Source organism: Phasianus colchicus, chromosome 3 (genome assembly GCF_987193195.1).
Source record: "Phasianus colchicus chromosome 3, bPhaCol1.hap1.1, whole genome shotgun sequence".
Classification (NCBI taxonomy): domain Eukaryota; kingdom Metazoa; phylum Chordata; class Aves; order Galliformes; family Phasianidae; genus Phasianus; species Phasianus colchicus.
In genome coordinates, this window is record NC_143438.1 from 77218681 (window position 1) to 77238399 (window position 19719).

The 19719-nt window shown below is 39.0% G+C and overlaps 1 protein-coding gene and 1 long non-coding RNA gene across 2 annotated transcripts in view; both read right to left on the reverse strand.

Moving 5' to 3' along the window:
* ANGPT1 (angiopoietin 1) overlaps positions 1-5911 on the reverse strand; it is a 160580-nt gene extending 154669 nt beyond the window's left edge. Inside the window, exon 1 of the mRNA XM_031591130.2 lies at positions 5167-5911. Within this exon, the coding sequence (XP_031446990.2) occupies positions 5167-5463 (297 nt within the window). The 5' untranslated portion in view covers positions 5464-5911. The remainder of the gene's footprint in view (positions 1-5166) is intronic.
* Positions 5912-6912: 1001 nt separating this feature from the next.
* Positions 6913-18636, reverse strand: LOC149918689 (uncharacterized). Its single transcript, XR_016465639.1, has 4 exons — positions 18556-18636; positions 11125-11193; positions 9693-9811; positions 6913-7012 (listed from the first exon to the last, which is right to left on the reverse strand). It is a non-coding gene; the product is annotated as an uncharacterized LOC149918689 (long non-coding RNA).
* Between the last annotated feature and the right edge of the window lie 1083 nt (positions 18637-19719).

Here is a 19719-nt window from a genome sequence, read left to right on the forward strand (position 1 = left end):
AGACTCCAAAAGCAACACAAAAAATAATACATTAAGCCTCCCAGTAGCCTTGTGAAATTTAGTACTAGTACTATATCTGCCTTAGAAAAGTGAAACAGGAATACATAAAGTTTATGATTTCCTTGCAGGCATAAGGGAAGTCTACGCTACAGCCGTGAACAGAAAGTAAAGCTTAAATTCATCCCACTTAGCTGAGGCATTTAAATCAAGAAGTGAGCTGCTCAAGATTCCCCCAGTCCATGAAGAGAAGTAGGGACTACCATAGGATGGCTAAGATGGCTGGCTCTTCCTCTGGGTTTGCTACTGTCTCCTGACTCTGAGTGGAGAGACTCCCCATAGCAAAGAAAAACCTATCTTGTTCATCTCTGGGCTTTGGCAAGAAGTTTGAGACTAAAATATCCAGCTCTACACTTCTCCCACATGGGGGAAAAAGGTTTTTTTTCCAAGGCACCCAACACTCCGAATTAGAGACAGCTTCCAAACCACAAAAGGGAATGGGAAAGATGAGTTCTCAGCACCCTCAGACTTACAAGCCATTTATATCGACTTTATCTAGAAAAGGTCTCAGTGCTCAAAATGAGATATCCCATAGGGCACGTTGGTTGGACAGTTCTTATGACTAACGAATGTAATATTTTATTGTTACCAGAATGTTCCTAATTACAACAGTCATCACTGAAAATAAATATAGTCAGGTTCTACTGCACATTATGACAAAACATTCTGTCCAAGCATGGGAATTATTGTTTTAAATCTTTTGTTACCAAATGTGGCAAAAGTGACACTGGCCTTCAGTCTACTTAGATTCTTCTGCCTCTTAAAAAAATTGTTGTCAAATATACTACTCCCCAGTAACGTAAAGTTTTCAGGCATTTTCATGTTTGAAGCTTTTCCTTTTTCTCAGAATGTCCCCAGGTCCTCAGCAGTTTGATAAATAAAGCTTTCAAAATGCAGGCATATCACTGATCGAGACATTTTTTTGGAGATGAGTAATTTTTTTTTAGAAGCAGTTGTGAATTTTCTTAGAGCCTGTTATTTTCAATGAACAAATTCTTACTTCATAAGGCTAATTTTTACATATATTTATTCACTGAGTGGTACATGTTATGTAAGTAAATTCACTAATTTGTTTCATGTAATAGTTCAACGAGGCAATATTGGTTTATATTGGTTATGTGAAAAAATTTTACACTTCTTTTTATGATCTCTCATATATTTATATAATTTATTTTTACATATTATGGCAGTCTTTTAGATCATGGCCAGTTTGGGGCCAGCTCTGCCTTGATTTTTCCTAGCTTCACAGAAAAATTGAAATGTAAGCAATCTTCCCAACTCCCAAAAAACAAATAAAACCCAAGGCAAATCCAGCTACTCCACACACATGAACTCTGTATTATTATTTCACTACAGTGCTAGGCCCTACTAGCAGGAAGATGGATTTCCAGTGGAGCTACAGCACACAGTGAATGTACATCAGTCTTTCCAGAAGTTTCTTCTGTACAGTGACTGGTACTCCTCAAATTTTAATTGCCTTGTAGATATTTAAAATCCAAGTAAGCACTTGCATTGCTATATAAGCAAAATACAAGGTCAACAGAGAGCACAGATGATGCTGCAAAACAAATAAATTATAAAAAATATATTAAGAATAAACAAGTAGACAATGAAAGAGATGCAGACACTCCAGAAAAAATTGCTCATAATTTCTTACAGCACAAACACTTTTAAAGGTAAGGGAAGCAGACTGAATCTTCTCTATTTGAACTGTGTTGTAGTGTCAGCAACTTTTGCAGAGAAAATAATTAAAAAAGAAATCTAAATTTGTATACCAGTGAACCAGATTTACTGTGGCCTACGTTCAACTCAAGCTCCTGTGTCTGTGTTAGCTCCATGTAGTATACAATTATGAAGTATTCATTTTTTTAAAATTATGGTATTTGTTTAGATAAGGATCAGAAAAAAGAATGAGTGGATCATGTAAACCTCACTTACTATGGTAATAGAAATTATTACCGTTATGTTGACTGAATATCTGAAACACTCATCTGTATAGCCTGGACTGGATCCATTGAACCATAATTTCACCAAGCTAAGAGAAAGTTCCCAAGTAACACATGATGATAATAACTCATATAACTCCTCTTTGGCAATGCTTGGACTTTGCAGTTAAATACCAAACAGTATCAAGTGTGCCAGTCAGTTACTGCAAGAAAGAAAATGTGATGAACTGTTTGTTTTGAACTATCAGTATAAACATATTGCAGAAATGAAACTCAAGCTTAAACAATGGGGAAAGTTATCCGGTATTAAAATAAACAGTTCTAGGAAGACCTCTAAAAATATTTACCAAATCATCTTCTTTTAAGTAGTTTCCGTACAGAGCGTTTTGCTGCGTCCCCACTTTGCCAGCCAATCCCACTTACACTGATTGCAGATATGCAAATGGTAATGGACAAGGCTGGGGCTTAGTTGTCTGTAATCAGCTTCCCAAGAAAGCACATTTTTATCTAAAATCAAGCTAGGAGGTCATCAAAGAAGCACTTCTGGTTTCAAAGGTATGGGAATCTATTTAAATCAACAAGAACAACAAAAAATTCTAGTTTCTAGAAACCTGCTAGTGTAAATATTATGGAATAATTAAAAAAAATAAAATACTACTTTAATTATTAAACAAATCTTGCTTTCATAAACTATTTTAATAAATTCTCTTTCAATATTTCAGGCTAGCATTTGTGCTAAGAAAATAATACATTCTGCAAAACTTAGCTTTGGTACAATTTTATTGACAGTTCTATATATTATATAGTGTAATAAATATATTTCCTTAATGTATGTCAGAATATATCTCAAATTCTGAAATACAAACATTCTTTCTTACCATAACTATTCAATTCCAGTCACAGACCTATCTATAACTATTAATTAATCTTTATTTTATTCACAGCAGGTGCGCTGTAAAATGCTACTGGTGTAGAGCTAGTTATCTCTGATATTAAAAGTCAAGGAAGGGAGACAAATGCAGAGTATAAAATGAGATACAAGATATCTACATAATGTATTAATTTACACTTAAGCATTACGCTTCTTTTGAAAGGAAGTGAGTTATGGCTGAGATGCTTTGTAATGGCAAGAGCAACAAAGCAAATGCAGTATTCAGAGATGCTATAATGGAGCTGCATCAGACTCATTTGTTCTGAGTGAGCTGCACTCCATCACACAGAGAAACAGGTCCTTTCATTGCAGTGCAAGCTGACACATGGGGTACGTGCACAAGGCTGGCTTCACGTAACGCCTTGGGAGCAGAGGGTGGGGGTTGGGAGTAACCGGGGGCTGGTGCTGCCCACTGTCAGTTTTTCAATCACTGCAGAAGAAAAGACTCCTCAATACAAAACCCTTTCACTGGGCTTCCTACCTGCTCAATCACTTCCTTCCAAAGTGTGAGAGCACTAACCCTAACTCAGACTTTCGCACTCCAGAGACTCATTTTTCTTCCTGTTCAGTTCACAGTGAAACAGTGATCTTAGTTCAGTCTCTAGTGGACAAACACAGAATAAGTGAAGTCTCATAAGCATGATTCAGCAGGCAATTTGCTCAAGTAAAATCATGTGTGCATAAACACAGATACAAATTTTCCTCTCAATTCTTGCCTCAGCCTCCCAAGGTACAGCAAAATAATTTCTTAAGAAATGCTTTCCTCTACAAAAGACGCCCCCTCATTTCCAGCCCTATATTCCCCAAAGCAGACCAAGTTATTAAAAACTGAAGAAACTCATTCTAAAAAGAAAAGCTTGGTTATATTTTGTTTTATAGTCATATGTTCACTGGTTAGATTTGTTCCTCTCTTTCTAGAGCCAGATACGGAAAAAGCACAATTTATCAAGAGATCAGAAAATTCTTTCTAAAGATTTTAGTAGTCGTAGGGGGATGGGAGGGTTGTTTATGTTTTTTAACATATTTCTGTTTTTTATGCTGTTTGGACAAACCAATGCTTGTAATTGAGATAATTATCAATAAATATACTAATGGGGAACTTTAGCTTACCTAGCAGAGTCTTCACTAGATTTTCACTGATTGTCATTCTTTGTATGAATTTGTGTTATAGCTATATCAAGTATCCATCAAAGGAATGTATACAGAAGTATGCTTGTGCCATTTTGCATGACTAATTGCATCACCAATTGCTCAATATTCTCAGTTTTGACAAGTCAAAATGTCAGACTAAGAATGGGAACCTTACAAGTGACAAGACACAAAGGCTGTTTTGTTATTTATTTATTTTTACTTGTCAGCTCTCCCAGGGCATTTTCCTTACCAAAACATGGACTAGATACTATAGTGTATGTAATTGTGCTGCAGTGAGTAATCCTGTTAAGGTGAACGAGGGCTGTTCACATGAGTATTTATTTACACATTTAAGTATTTTCTGGAGGAAACTTCAGCTTATACATTGAATACTGAAAAGTTTAGTGGAAGTTCAGATCTCTGGTGTGAATTCTTTAAAAGCGTTACTGCTGCTAAGTTACCACAACACCTTTCACCTCATTTTTCCCTTTCCATGAAAGAACAAGCACAAATTAAAACAGGCTGTAATCTATGCAAATGAAAAGTTTTACTGTGATGATTTAGAAGTGTGAATGCCTAAGTGCTTTTTTCTTTCTTTCCAGCAATTAACTGAGTGGAATAGTATTACAGGATCTATTTCTGGAGAAGCAGTGATATTCTTAACACAGTGCCTATAAGTGCTGATTATTTTGAACGTCCCCTTTTTGCTGTCAGAGTAGTAGGTATCCTGCATGACATCTACTCTGACTCTGTGAACCGTAAGTAGAGATTATAGGGCTACTTAGTAAGCTCTGTCCTTAGAATCTCTGGTCGATTCTTGCATACGCTAGTTCACAAAACACCCATGGTCTCTCAAGATAAAGCATTAAGAAACTGCGTCTTTCAGCAGTGTGAAAAAAATTCTGTTCACAAAAACAATGCCCCTAGAAGAGTGGACTCTGGCTGTAAGATTTGCCCCCTACGCACAAATGAGATAAAACCTCAGTTCTCAAAAGAACCCATGAAAACTATGAACTACATAAGTACTAAAAAAAAAAAAACAAAAACAAAAACAAAACCCAAAACACTCACTGAGTGAGAAGTGAAAAAGGAAACACTTACTTTTTGCAGCCACTGCGTGTAGTTTTCCATCACATGTTCCAGATGCTGCAGTTTCTGGAAAGAGAAATCCTGTTCCACGTGAGGAGCATCTCTCTGAAGAGCGTTACTGTTGTACTGGTCTGTCGTGCTTTCACGACAGTTCCCATCCTGTTCTGGCAGAATGAAAGTATAGGTGCACTGCCCGTGCTGAATCCGGTTAAATCTTCTCCCACTGGCTTCCGGACCCCGGCGCTGAGTGGTACAGCCTATATGAGCAAGGAGTGCTGCCAGAAAAGCAAAGGAAAGGAAAACTGACATGTTACTATTACTTTCCTTTCCCACTCTTAGAAAAACTTCTTCTTCCTCTTTCTTTAGTTTTTTCTTAATTTCTCTTAAAGTTTCTAGGAAAGAAAAAAAAAAAAGGACTGGAAAAGCACACTTTGGTAATCAAGCTTGGATAAATTGTTATTTTCTTTTAAATTTAACTATGAGAATAACTTCCTTAGTTAAAATTGGGAATATTTATTGCATAGTAGTTAAGATTTATTGTTTCCTCTCTGTTACAGTCCAGCATGTAGCCTGCTTTAGTCAGCTGCATATGCATATCCCAGTCTCTTTCCCCTACACTATCTGCAGCAGAACTGCTATTTTCTCTCAGACTTCAGTGAGTTTTATTAAGGTTGCACATTCAAGCCAAGCTGGAAGCAAGCAGCCTTTCACAAGATGACTTGACAGGAATGCGTGTATGAGTGCGCCCCTATGCTAAGGATGGCTGATGGCTCATACAGAGGGATCATCTTACAAACTGGCTGGATGCATGACCTCAATCGTGCATGGCTTTCCAGCCCCTGTTGCACACAATTGCTGAGGGCTTTTGACGAATTTACGTAAGTTTAATAAGTGAGGCAGTCCACCTTAATACACTTCATATGTTCACACTGACCTATTAAAATGTAGATAAAGTAGAAGTTTGTTGTAATCCCTCTGTAAATATACAAAGCACTGAAATTAAAAATACTTTCAGTTCTGCACTGCTCAGTATCTATTAAACAATTCTTAGCCAGGAGAATGACACTTATGGGAAAAAAGTTACATTTAACTCTCACATACTTTTGCTACTTTTTTAAGGCAATTGTACTTCCTTAGCAGAGTTTGTAGAGTGCTTTCTGGGACAGAATGAAATTAAGGCTGCCAAGTAGCAACAGAAAAAGGAAAATTCAGAAGGAAAATAATTATCTCTATTTGGCTTCTAAAGTCATACCACATCGAGATAGAGAGGCTGACCTATTCCAGACTGTCTTCTGTATCCCTGTGTAATTATCACATGCAAAACACTTCTGCCCATGCAAAGGTCTTCATGGGTACTGCAGGGATTTCTCAAAAAGTAGAAACATTCTCAGGGCAACATCCTCAAAAAAAACATTGTGATAACTATTCAAGAAACTATGTCATACATAAATAATGTCCCTTATATTTGCTAGAGACAAATCCAGAATGCACAGAAACAAAAGCAGAATATTCCTAAACTGGAGAAATTTGGATCTGAGTTCCTGATCTAGTATTTGCTACTGCTACATAACTATCAGCCAGCTCCTGTGCAGGCCACTTTGCACAGTTTTTCTCATGAAAGCTGGCAATCTTCTAAATAGGAATAGCATATCTCCTAAAAAAAGAAAAATAACACTGGCAATATTTTTACCTGCAAGGTCTATCTGCAAGAATATAGAGTGCAAGCATCCTCAGTGCTCAAACAAATCTCACCTCTCTCACAACTTCACTCTGAAGGAACTGCCAGGATTATTCATCCTGCTCCTGAAGAAGTTTTCTTTCTACACAAAACTGGGGGTGCAGGCTTTTTGTCTTGCATCTGAAAAGGAAGCGCTGCATTTAGATCAATAAAAATATCTCCTGTAATAGATAAATGAGATGGTCTTAGTTTGCCTTAAAATGTCTTTAAGTCCAATATGGAGAGAAAGAATAAAAAAGAAAGCCAAAGCAAATGGCAAAATACCAATGCTAGTGCTGCTGTTAGCAAAATCAGAATATCCTATCATCTCTGAACTGCTCAGTCCACCTTTGCCTCTTTTTCTGCCTCCGAAAACCAGCTGTGTATACCTTTGTTGCTTTCATGCAGCAATTCTTACATTTCTCCAGAGTTAGTGCTGCTGTGGTTTTTTACACTCTCTTCACAATTATTATGAAATGTAATTGCAAGATATTTGCTCACATAAGACCAGAGAACTTCAATTGAGAAAAAAAACCTGCAGGATCAGACATGGAGCTGAAGATTCAGAATAGAAACAGCTGTTCTCTGTGAGAACATGGTAATGATGCATGAGTTTTTAAAAGTGAAAAGATAAATTTATGAAAGGGCCTCAAAGCAGATAAAAAGGGAATGGCAAAGGTGGGTGTACAAAAGGCTTCCTGGATTCTTAGATCACATTTGAAAATGTTGCTACTTACACAAATGCTGCATTCACATTCTGTTGGATATTTGAGCAACCGTCTTACTCACACAAAGACATGGAAAAGTCAAATCATAAACATACAACTTCTATTTTTTAGATAAGAAGGGCCCTCAAAAGAGTGGACTTGCTTCAGTGCTACTGCTTGGCTCCCTCCCACTGGTCTGAGGCAACTCCTTCTTCCCTGCCATCTCCTCTTCTGAAGGGCACCAGCCGTAAGGACCCTCAGGACATGCACAGTTATCAAGCATCTCTGGCATTTGCAAATTTGTCTCCTGCTCAGTTCCCTGCCATGGCACCTATTTCTCACTGCCAGGCTCATCCCCAGTCCAATGTGGATGGAAAGCAGAGGGATTTGGAAGAAACATATGCATCAGTGGGAGCATCTCTGATCAACACACTGCACTAAAATATTCCTTACTAGATAGAGGTGAGCCCCTTCCCTCAATGAGGAGCCTCATCTTTGCCGTGGAGTAGTGCATCTGAAACATCTGACCAAAGAGAAGGCAGAGCACTGGGCCAGTGAACTGTGCAGAAATGTGCCTGAATCCCTAGAGGAGCTTAGTGATAGCTGAAATGGTAGCCCCTCTGTTGGCTGCAGTGGGACTCCTGCTGCTTTGGTACCAGGTTTGTTTTACACTCCTCCTTGATCCATTCATGGTCCCATGAACAATAAAAGTGCAACAATAAAAATAAAAAAAAAAAATTGTTTCTAGGTCTGTAGCCACATAAGTTCATAGTACAATTTTCTAAGGAATTCTATTTTACATAAGGAACAGAAGGTTGAGAAATAATGAGTTATTATTTTCTAAAATTCCATGTTCCTACAGAGTTATTTAACATCTTCTTTCCAAAACCAAAACAAAATAGAAAAGAACAATAAACAAACAATAAACTATCTTGCAACAAGAGTTTCAATGTTTTCTTGTACCTCATTTGATAAATAATTTATTACCACAGTACCACTTGATATATGTGGTACATTTTTTTAACACATAAAAATTCAGTGAAATGAGGAAAATAAAATTTCTAGAAATTCAGTCAATGTCGTTGTAGATATTTCTTCAGGATGCTGTATTAAGTAGTATAGATATAAACTGAATGTTTTGTCCAGGATTGCACAGAAAATCAACCAGAAACAGCATAGAAACATGGATACATTTAAAAGAATTTATTTTCCTAAGACCACTTCCTCCAGTGCAGTGACTAGCTTTGTATTCCCTGAACACTTCCTTCTGTGTAACAGTGAAGGGACGGATGCAGAGACTTACTTCTCAGACCATGTAGTCATATAGACATTGTTTATTTAGCAGCTGTACAAAATTCTGTAGCTAACCATGCAACCAGTCCTACAAGGCACAAGAAATTGGAATTCAATATACAGATAAAGGTTACACTCACATGATATCAGTTCCCATTGTCTATCTAACGTTAAAATAATTTAATGGTTTTTGTCACTGAATCATATGTATGCTCAAAGTTCAGATACAAATTCTAGAAAACCAAAATCTATTTCTGTTTCTTTATATTTCTGCTGCAATATGTGTTATTGCAGTAGATGAGTTGCGTTAAAGTTGCCTCATTTCACACACTTTAACCGGAGTTACTCCGATTTGACTTCCTCAGTGAAAAAGGGAAGTTGCTCCAGAGCAGCAGCTAACCAGTAGAAGAGGCAGGCTTTTTCTCTAGGTAAACCACTGCTATATAGTAGGACACTTTCTTTCTTCCTTCATATTTTGCATTCCAAATATATAAATTCAAATGAATAAAATGTAATCATAAGTACCATGTATCTCATTGGTTACTTACTAAGTATTGCCAGTGACTTTGGCAGAGTTGGTCCCAAATCACCATAGTGCTGAGACCAGAACAGGACATTTAAAATTAGCTTATCTTATTCTTGATTGCACAGAATCCACATGATACTGAGAGAAGCTTTTGGGGAACACTGACTTATCATGCAATACCAGTTTCCCCTACTACCTGCATGCTTTCTTTTCATGCCCTCCTGGGAACAAGCTAGTAGTCATCTCAGACAAATTGCGTCTCAGGACTGAAGTTTGTATATTTACATGTGCATACCTAAGGCATGATCCCACGTAGCGCAGCCTGCCAGACTCTTCTTTCAAAGGAGCATGGTGCTGGGCTCTGAGTCACGCTGCAGCCCAGAATTTGATTTCTCCCAACATTTGATTTCATACCTGGGCACAAATAAACAGCTGGGAAGATTAACACCAGGATAAAAAAGCAGCAGCTCTTGAAAGAACATGGTGGTTTACCACAGAAATGTCTGGACTACTGGTTATGCCCCATGACCTGCCTGAATTTTGTCTGACACAAAGGCTGTGAGGTTTCTTGGGGGGCAATGAAGACAGCTACATGTTTTCTGAAAACTTATTTTCCTGCTGCTGGAAAGATGAGAAAAACAAGTTGTTCCTATTTTTGCAGCAAATCTTTGAGCTTATACATGTTGAGTAAAAGCATTCAGACTAATTGAGTTAAATTTGCTCTCGTTCACTGGGGAATGGAGGAACACTCCTACCATCCTCTTCACTGTTGGTCTTGGACAAGTTTAGTCATTAACTTTTACATTTTGAGGATAGTCATTTTCAAAGACCAACTTCCAGCCTTATCAAATAGGAGTGATTCTCACTAACTAAGACACTGGACATGACACTTCTATTCGAAAATAATAAAAATAGATGATCTAATATAAAATGGCTATGGAGAAGGCCAACACAAATGACCTTCTACTGTAAATTCTAGGAGCAAAAAAAAAAATGATTACCAGATTTAGAATAAACATTTCATATGGCTATACACTCTTCAGCCACACCATGAATGTCTTTTCACATAGACACATACACTTCTGCCCACATAACATGAGAGTAAATAAAGTGCTTGCCTCACAGAAAGGATAGCAGGAGGTTCAGGCTTTAATTTTCACATAAACTTAAAAACTGGATCTAAACAAAATCACTTCTGTTGCTAATTAAATTGAAAATGCAATTATGTGGAAATTATTTATAAATAGTGTTGTTTGGTTGAATAGTTTACTTAGTCTCTGGACTGTCATTAGGCCTTGTTCCTAATCAGGAAAAGTCCAGGAGAGAAACAGTAAGCCATTGGTGTGTTACCTTAAGCTTCTGAATTAATTTAACACGTAGCCCCAAGTGCTGTGCAATGTGTGCATCTATTCTTGAGGCCACACAGGCAAGAACCATGACAGCTCTGCTTAGGAAGGGAAAAATTATAGTCCCCCAGGCAAATGTAAATGCAGAAGGTCATCCTGAATGTCTAGCAACCAAATGAAGTTTCTTCAAACTCTATGTGCTAGCAACTTAAGAGATGTCCTTACAGCTTAAGTGCTACAAGGCTACAGCCCTACCACCTCATGGAATCCAAATTCTGAATCAAGTGCTTCAACTCCCTGTCCATAAGGAACATTGGACAGATAACAGTTAGACTCATATTTGTAACAAAATGATATTCACAGGACTAACATGAGACTTACAGATCATTCCTAAGCATCACGCACCACAGAGCTCTGTCTCTCAGCCTCAATTATAAAGTCTTTTCTAGCCTGAAAGATAAAGAATTCTCAGCTGAATGGAAACACTCTAACAACATGTAATAAATGAAACAAAAATTATATTTGGCTCAGTGTAGGCTGGAGATCAGTAATGAGTGGTGTCCCCAAGGGGTCAGTACTGGGATCGATAATCTTCAACATCTTCATCAATGACACTTATAGTGGGATTGAGTGCACCCTCAGCAAGTTTGCTGATGACACCAAGCTGTGTGGTATGGTTGACACACCAGAGGGACAAAATGCCATTCAGAGAGAATTAGACAGGCTTGAGCAGTGGGCCCAGGAGAACCTCACGAGGTTCAACAAATCCAAACACAAGGTCCTGCACCTGGACTGAGGCAACATCCACTCCCAATTCAAGCTGGAGGATGGAGCCCTGCCAAAATACACTAGGGCCACAAATATGATCTAAGGGATGGAACGCCTCTCCTATGATGGCAGGCTGAAAGAGGTTGTTTAGTCAGGAGAAGACAAGGCTCTGAGGTGGCCTGATAGCGGCCTTTCAGTATCTAAAGGGGAGCTACAGGAAAGGATGGAATAGACTCTTCAGCAGGTCCTGTGGTGATAGGACAGGGGAAAATGGTTACAAGCTTAAAGCAGGTAAATTTAGGTTAGAAATAAGGAAAAAGCCATGGTGAGGGTGCTGAGACACTGGAATATGTTGCCCAGAGATGTGGATTCTGCATCCTTGGAGACTTTCAAGGCCTTTCAAGAATGGACCAGACTCTGGACAGTCTGATCTAGCTGTGGATGTCCCTGTTCATGGCAGGGGAGTTGGACCAGATGACCTTTAAAGGTCCCTTCCAACTCTAAGAATTCTATGATTCTATGATTTTCAGGAATTAATTCAAATACTGAAAGTACATTTCAATAGCAAGACTAGCTATCGGACTTCAGTGTACCTAAAATCTCATAGTATTTGGAGCTACGACAGCTTCTATACACACAGCCTTTGTATTAACTCATTCCCAGCAGCCAAGTTCCAGATCACAGATATAGTAGAGAAAAAGGCAGGAATCAGTCATGAATAATTGAAGATATCAAAGGTAAGTAAACAGCAGCGTAGACATTGGAAGGGAGAGGCATACAGAGACAGTCTGGAATTAAGAATTACAACTATTTCTTATTTAAGAAGGTTGTTTATAAATAAAATATCTATTATATTTTACAATGTATTTTGTGCCATGCACCTATTATTTATTTTTGTAAACAGCTTCTGGTTTCACATTCCAGGGATACAAGGCTGAGGTTTGACTTTCTGTGTTTCATTTTGGCAACATCCTCTAATACCAAAATTTGTGGTTAACTAATTAGAAACTTCAATCAAACAGTCAAAACTATTTTAAGAGGTCAATGAGATTCTTCCCATCTGTACATGCCATTTTTAATTAGGAAATAAAAAGTCAGACAGCACAAATAAATATCAGTGAGGCAAAAGGCTAGCTATGGTTCATGAGCAGAGTCCGTTGGAATTGCAGCAAGGCACGCCAGCTGAGCTGCACGAAATAGCCTCAGTACACCACAGGTCACCCTTCTCAGCCTAAGTATAGGATTCACTCACCCTATACTTAGTATGTTCTCATAATTTATATAGGAAGATAAATTTATTGCCAGTTTGCTCTTATTAATTAGCCTGCTGGAACCAAGTCATTAATAGTAGTCAGAGGTAGTATTTTCCAACAGAGTTGAAAATAAGTTTAGTAGTACTCATGTTGGGGACAGCAGTGTGCACGTCAGCTGTAACACTAGGATTTACATTCCCTTCAGAAATTCCCTCCAGACTATTTGTACAATCTACTCAGGCACCTTGAGACCGGTCCCATACAGGAGGGGAACATCACTGGAAGAAGGGCTGTGGTCACTGCCAGGTTGAGGCTCCCTGCAGAAAGTGGATATAGGCATAGCCTATAGGAGATAGGCAACCATAGCAGGTGGCCAGAACATAGATCACAGGCTTTGAGTCACACTCATAATACATAATCATCAAACAAGAAAAATGTAGATAATTAACAGTATTACAAGCATCTTTGGTTTCCTCTACTGAAAGTGGTATTGAAAATACTGTACTGATTGAATATATAATAAATGTAATGCATTTTGAAGGTGAATCCTCAGCCACTCCTCTGCACACAGTGCAGTGTCAGACTCATAGCACTGTGACAATTTCTCCTTGAACAGTGCTGGATTCTATGGAGCATGAGTACTGCAATGCGAATAGCAGAACCTGGGCTGTGTCCTCAGGAGCATGTGTGCTCATAAGACACTGGGTTGCTGGTGCACCAGTAGCCTGAGATCTTCACTTCCCAACACAAATAGAATAGAAAATTGTCTGAGGTACAAACAAACGTTTAAACACAAATGTTTTCTTCTGTGTGAATTCCAGTTACTGCACATCTCACATACGTTAACCCGGGGTACTCAAATGACCCAGTGCCTCTAGTAGTGTGTAACTCAAAGACAGACTCCTAATTCACTTTAATCACCATAAACCCATCAGCACACTAGCAGACATGTAACTACTGTATGCCAATAAAAATGTTGTTTAAACCGTTAACTGCCAGTTCAAAGCAGCAATTAATCCCTGGGATCAACACCTTTGAAACTACTGCCATGGGGCACAGATAAATATTAACCTTGGCTCCTGGGGCAAGTGGAGGTCTTATGACCTGGCAAAGGATCACAACTAGTTGTTCAGGACTTTATCTCCTGTTCTGCCATTGTATAATTCACTGGAAAATAATGTTGAAGGATTTTCTGGGTCTGGCATTTTGAAAGTCAAAGACCAAATGTAAGAAAGTTTGGGCCTACATCTGATAAAGTTTTAACATCTATCCAGTCTTGCAGGACTCCAGATGTCTTTGCATGTTCTCAGGGCTCTTGGGGGAAAAATAAATAAATAAATAAATAAAATAAAAGTCATATATTTGAGGGCAAATTTGCATGTATAAAAAAAATCAATACTTCCTAGAAGAACACCTTAATCTGTCCTTCATTTCTTGCTCTTCAGCTTTAACACTAAGAAATGAGCCAGTAACATACAGCTGAGAACTGATCACTGCTTTGGTTTTGGTATCCTCAACACAATCTTCTAAGTCAGAAGCAAACATGCAAGTCTTTTGTAACTTAATTAAATCTCATTCTTTGTATCAGATAACAATAATCTTGATGGAATGATAAACTCTGTAAGGAACATGACCTGTGGGAATGCAAATTCTTCTTTCTAAGAATATTAGAGTCCCTGTCCTGTTTGGAGACTGGGTTCAACACATATTCAGTGAACATTTATCAGCTGTGCTTGCCCAGTTAAGACTTGCAGCAACAGCTAAGCTTGTGGAACTAACTGTACATGAACAGCACACAGAACACAAGAGTAGGAGAGAGTTTTAAGTAGAAAGTAGGAAACTAGGCAGATCTGCATCCAAGCATTACCATTAGTAAAGTACTTTACATCTCTTGCATAAGGTTCAGTATGAAATTCATGTGTTTGTTCAGCATCATGTATTCAGACAGTGATTTGTAGTCATTTATAAAACATTGTTATTGTAATTTATAAAGAGTACCATCTGGCCAATTTTTTTTTTTAATAGAAAAACATTATTTTTGAACAAGTGGCACAATGAGCACAACTTGAACTATCAAAATCCTAAGTACAGCTTTGAAGATGAAATCCAGATACAAGTAGGCAAAGCTCTGGGGAGTTTGTTGCATGATATGATCTTGCTCCTTAGATTCTGCAATGTATTAAAGAAATATCCTGTACTTGGCATGTTCATGTCCTGTAGCTGCACGCATATCCCCATTCAAAATGCCATGAACTCAGGTTCCATTCATTCCCCACCCCAAAATGACATTACATAAACGGGAGGAACCATACTATATGACTGGAAATATGGATATATATTTTTTGAGTGGCCCATGTTATATCATCAATGTAGTGTGTTCGGAATGGAAACCTAAAAATTCACCACTAACAAACAAGATCAAACACAGATGGATCTTAAGGAAAGGAGTGTAGAGAGCAGGAACATCTGACATGGCCCTGCTTTCTCCACTGAGTCATCTTTTGCGAGTTCTCTATTGGTCTTTTTTTAATTTTTAACAAAGGTTTTAATATGTATGGAACCATAACTCTAACTTTGCAACAGGTAAAAAGCAGGCATAAACTTACAGTTTCTAAATCACATAAAGGTAGTGCAAAGACTGCTTTGAAGGCACTCTCTGTTGAGAAAGGGCACCAGGGTTTGTAGAATACTATAGAAGCAGGTAGAAAGATCTGCAGGACTGAGAAGTGCTGGAGAAACTGTAGCATCATTAATATTTTGAATTCATATTTTTGTTCTTGCTTTTTGAACCAAATTACTATGTTGTTTATGTTTTATCAGGGCCTGTTAATATGTCAGGAAATAGAACATCAATGTAGTTACTGCTTTCCATTAAATTCTTTCTTAAGATTATTCCACTCTCGCTGCCTCCTCTTCACTTTCTGGTTAAATTTATTTTCCTCAGTCTTTCTCAATGCATTCTTTTACCACATCACTCACTCTCCATTCCACCAAAATTGGGTTCCACAAAACACATAAAACTGTAGAATCATAGAATCATAGAATTGTTTGAGTTGGAAGGGACAACTTCCCTGCAGCAAACAGGTACATCTGTATCTAGATGAGGTTGCCCAGAGACTGGTCCAGCCTGATCTTGAGTGCCTCCAGGCACAGGGCATCCACCAAATCTCTGGGAAACCTGTTACAGGGTCTCACCACCTTTACTGTAAAAAAACTTCTTCCTTATATCCAGTATAAGTCTCTCTTGTTTGAAATAATTTCCCCTTGTTCTATCACAACAAACTCTGCTAAAGAGTCTGTCCCCTTTTTCCTTATAGCCCCCCTTTACAGACTGAAAGATCTCTGTCAGGTCTTCCCAGCACCTCTTCCTCAGGCTGTCAACATAGAAGGGATTCTCCACCATTATTGTCGCCCTCCTCTGGATATGCTCCAGCATGTCCACATCTCTCCTCCACTGAGGATATCTGGACATAGTGCTCCAGGTGAGGTCTCACCAGTGCATAATAGAGGGGCAGGATCACCTTCTTTGCCCTGCTGGCCATGCTTCTTTTCAGGCAGCCCAGGATATGGTTGGCTTTCTGGGCTGTGAGAGCACATTCTTAGCTCGTGTTCAGTTTGCCATCCACCAGTATAGCCAAGTCCTTTTATGAAGGGCTGCACTCAATTCTTTCATCCTTGAGCTTGTACTGATAGCAGAGGCTGACATGATCCAGGTGCAAAATCTTTCTCTTGGATTTGTTGAACTTCATGAGGTTCTGCTGGACCCACTGTTTAAGCCTGCCTATGCCTCTCTGGATGGCATCCTGTCACCCAGGCATGTCGACTATATTGCACAGCTTGGTGTCATCAACAACATCATTGTTCAAAAATTCAGGACCTCAGAACATAGATAAACCTTAAATCTGAGGCAACACAATGATATGTTCTTTCCTGGGTCATACTCATGGATAGCGTACTGAATTTGAGAGGTACTGATGTAAAATAAATCTTTCATTTGAGTAGTCCCTTCTTGCAAGATCTTGTATGCTCAAAGCTACTGGAAGATTTGTCTGGGGAATTTGAAAATGTTATGTATGAGGAGAGATAGAAACAATAACAAAGATGAGAAGGGGGGCTTAGTTGCTCTTTTTTTTTAGAAAAGAACCATAATGGAAATCATGGACTGAACACTGTCATCTGTCCACCAGTACTCTCTATTGTCAGCACATTCACTCAAGTTCTCAACAACATAACAATGGCCTTTTAGACCAGTCTGATTCTTGATGCTTCATGAAAGATGATGAACAGGGTCTATCAACGGTATTATCAAAATTCACAGAGAGCATTTTCTCTCCCTACCTTTCTACAAGTACATGATTGATTGACAAGTTAAAGATCAAACTTGACTGTATCATTCCTCAATACCCAGTGTGTCATAGCTTTTGTCCCCAATAGGCCCACGGAGAACCCAGAGAATGGGAAAGCAAAGGGAGGTGAACTGTTGAATCAAGAATGAGTGCAGCTGGTAAGATTATACTAATCAAGAATGTCATTATCATGTTACCAATGGCTGGAAAGAATACAAGCATTTCTTCTCATCCCCTCAGACTTCTCTTTTGTACTACACGCTGTTGACCATGCACTACTCATGTCTCACTTGAGATGCAGCCTAAGTCCCTAACATCAGAACAAACAGAACACATAATGGAAGTTGTTTTGTAGGAGAATGAATCCCATCAGAAGAGAGGAAATTACATCTTCTATGCTAGGTCTATTCCCTTATAAGCTCTTAAAAAGAAGTAATTTTTCCTCTAATGTTTTTTTTGTTGTTGTTTTTCTTTTTTTTATAATCTGTTTTCAATTACTGCATGATTGGTCCATCCAGCTGGCAATATTGTGAAAAGATGTCAAGCATCATCACTGTTGTATCAGAGATTAGACAAACAAAGATTAGCCGAACCCAGTAGGAAGACAGGTCAGTATTGATGGTGAGAGTTCAATTGCATACTGCATTCTCCTTTACTGCCATGTAAAAGACTTGATTTCAATTGTAATCCCTATAATTTACAGAAAGACAACCATATGGCATCCAGACAGCAAATCATCTGCTCTTAGTCATTTCTCAGCCAAATCATAGCGATATAAGTATTTGAGCATTGAGTATAGAGTTTGAATCTCAGCCTATACAAAGTGCTGCAGTGTGACCTGGTAACACAGGTTGTTGCAAGCAATCTGACGTTCCTCTGCACACTGCTAAAACTTCATGTGGACTTCAAGGTCTTGGTCTGCTTGATAAGTGTGTTTCATGAGCTTTGCCAGAATACCTAACTGATCATCTAAATCTCACGGCAGATACATGGCAGCTCAACAGAATAAAGACCATCTTTTCGGGAAAATATCTTTTTTGTTCATTTGTTTTTTACTTTAGTCACAGGCTTTGGTTCTAAAGGACCTTCACAAGCCTACCATGCCAGATGGAAGGCATATTTCTTTGCCAAGTATTTAAGTAAAGTAAATGCATGCAGTTGTTTTTGATGTTTTGTTTTTTAAATCTACCTTTTTGTCTTAAGTCCTCTAGAAATGCTTCTTATACAAGCCAAAAACAGGAGATAGGATTATCATGATTCCTCTGTCTAGACAGCACTGTAATAGTACTTGATGAGCACTCCGTTAAGGAGAAAGAAACAATTAAGAAAATAAAATAAAATAAAAAAAAAATTATTAAACTTTTTAAAATTAAAAACGAAAGTAAAAATATGCTATAGTTCTACAGAAGAACCCATAAATGATCGATCGTAACCAACCAGCCCACCTCACTGCGCTAACACACTGCTGGACAGCCTGACTCCCGCGGCTGGGCCTTGTGCCGGGCCTGGCGAGGCGCGGCCTCCCCCTGCTGGCCCCGCGCGGCATCGAGCCGCTGCCGGCTCCGCAGCGAGGGAAAATGGTTCGCACAGCTGTGCTGTCCTGAGAGGAGTGAGCGCGCACCTGGCAGAAAAGAGGAGGGCCGCTTCACTTCTGTGGGAACAAAACAACTTTTAAAAACAAAAGAGACTGATGAAAAGGTTTTAATGTTACATATAATCTATCGGTCTTGTGGTTAGGGTTACTGTTTCTCTCTGTGTTGTCCGGAGTAGCTGCTTTCTGGAAAGGGAGAAGGCAAAGCATGGGGTGACATGGGGTGACATGGGAAGATCCCAGGTGACAGAGATGCTGCCTTGATGAAACCTGTCAGTTAGGAGCAATACCATACATTTACGTACGGTCCATTTCAGAATATCATAGAACTGTATCACAGAATGGCTTGGGTGGGAAGGAGCCTCAAAGATAATTTTGTACCAACTCCCTCCATAGAAGGGTTGCCACCCACCAGCTCAGGCTGCCCAGAGCCCCATGATCTGGCTCTGAACACCTCCAGAGATGGGGCATTCACAGCTTCTCTGGGCAGCCTCACCTCTCTCTGAATGAAAAATTTCCTCCTAATATCTAGTCTAAAACTCCCCTTTTAGTTTAGAAACATTCCGCTTTGTCCTATCACTGACTACCTGTGTAAAAAGTTGATTTCCCTCCTGTTTATAAGCTTCCTTTAAGTACCGCAATGAGGTCTCCCTAGAACCTTTTCCAGGCTAAATAAGCCCAGCTCCCTCAAACTATCTGCACAGGGGAGGTGCTCCAGCTCCCTAAGCATCTTTGTGGCCCTTTCCAGAGGTGTTCCAAAGGTTCTCTGTTCTTCCAGAGTGAACACGGTAGTCCAGATGAGACCTCACAAGGGCAGACAGAGGGGGACAATCCTTTCCCTCACCCTGCTGGCCAACCATCTTTTCATGCAGCCCAAGTTACCATTTCAGGCTGCAGGTGCACACTGCTGTCTCACGTTAGGTTTTTCATCTACCAGAATCCCCAAGTTCTTCTCTTCTTCTCAACAGGGCTGCTCTCAAGGAGTACTTTCCCAGTCTGTACACATATCTGGGAATAT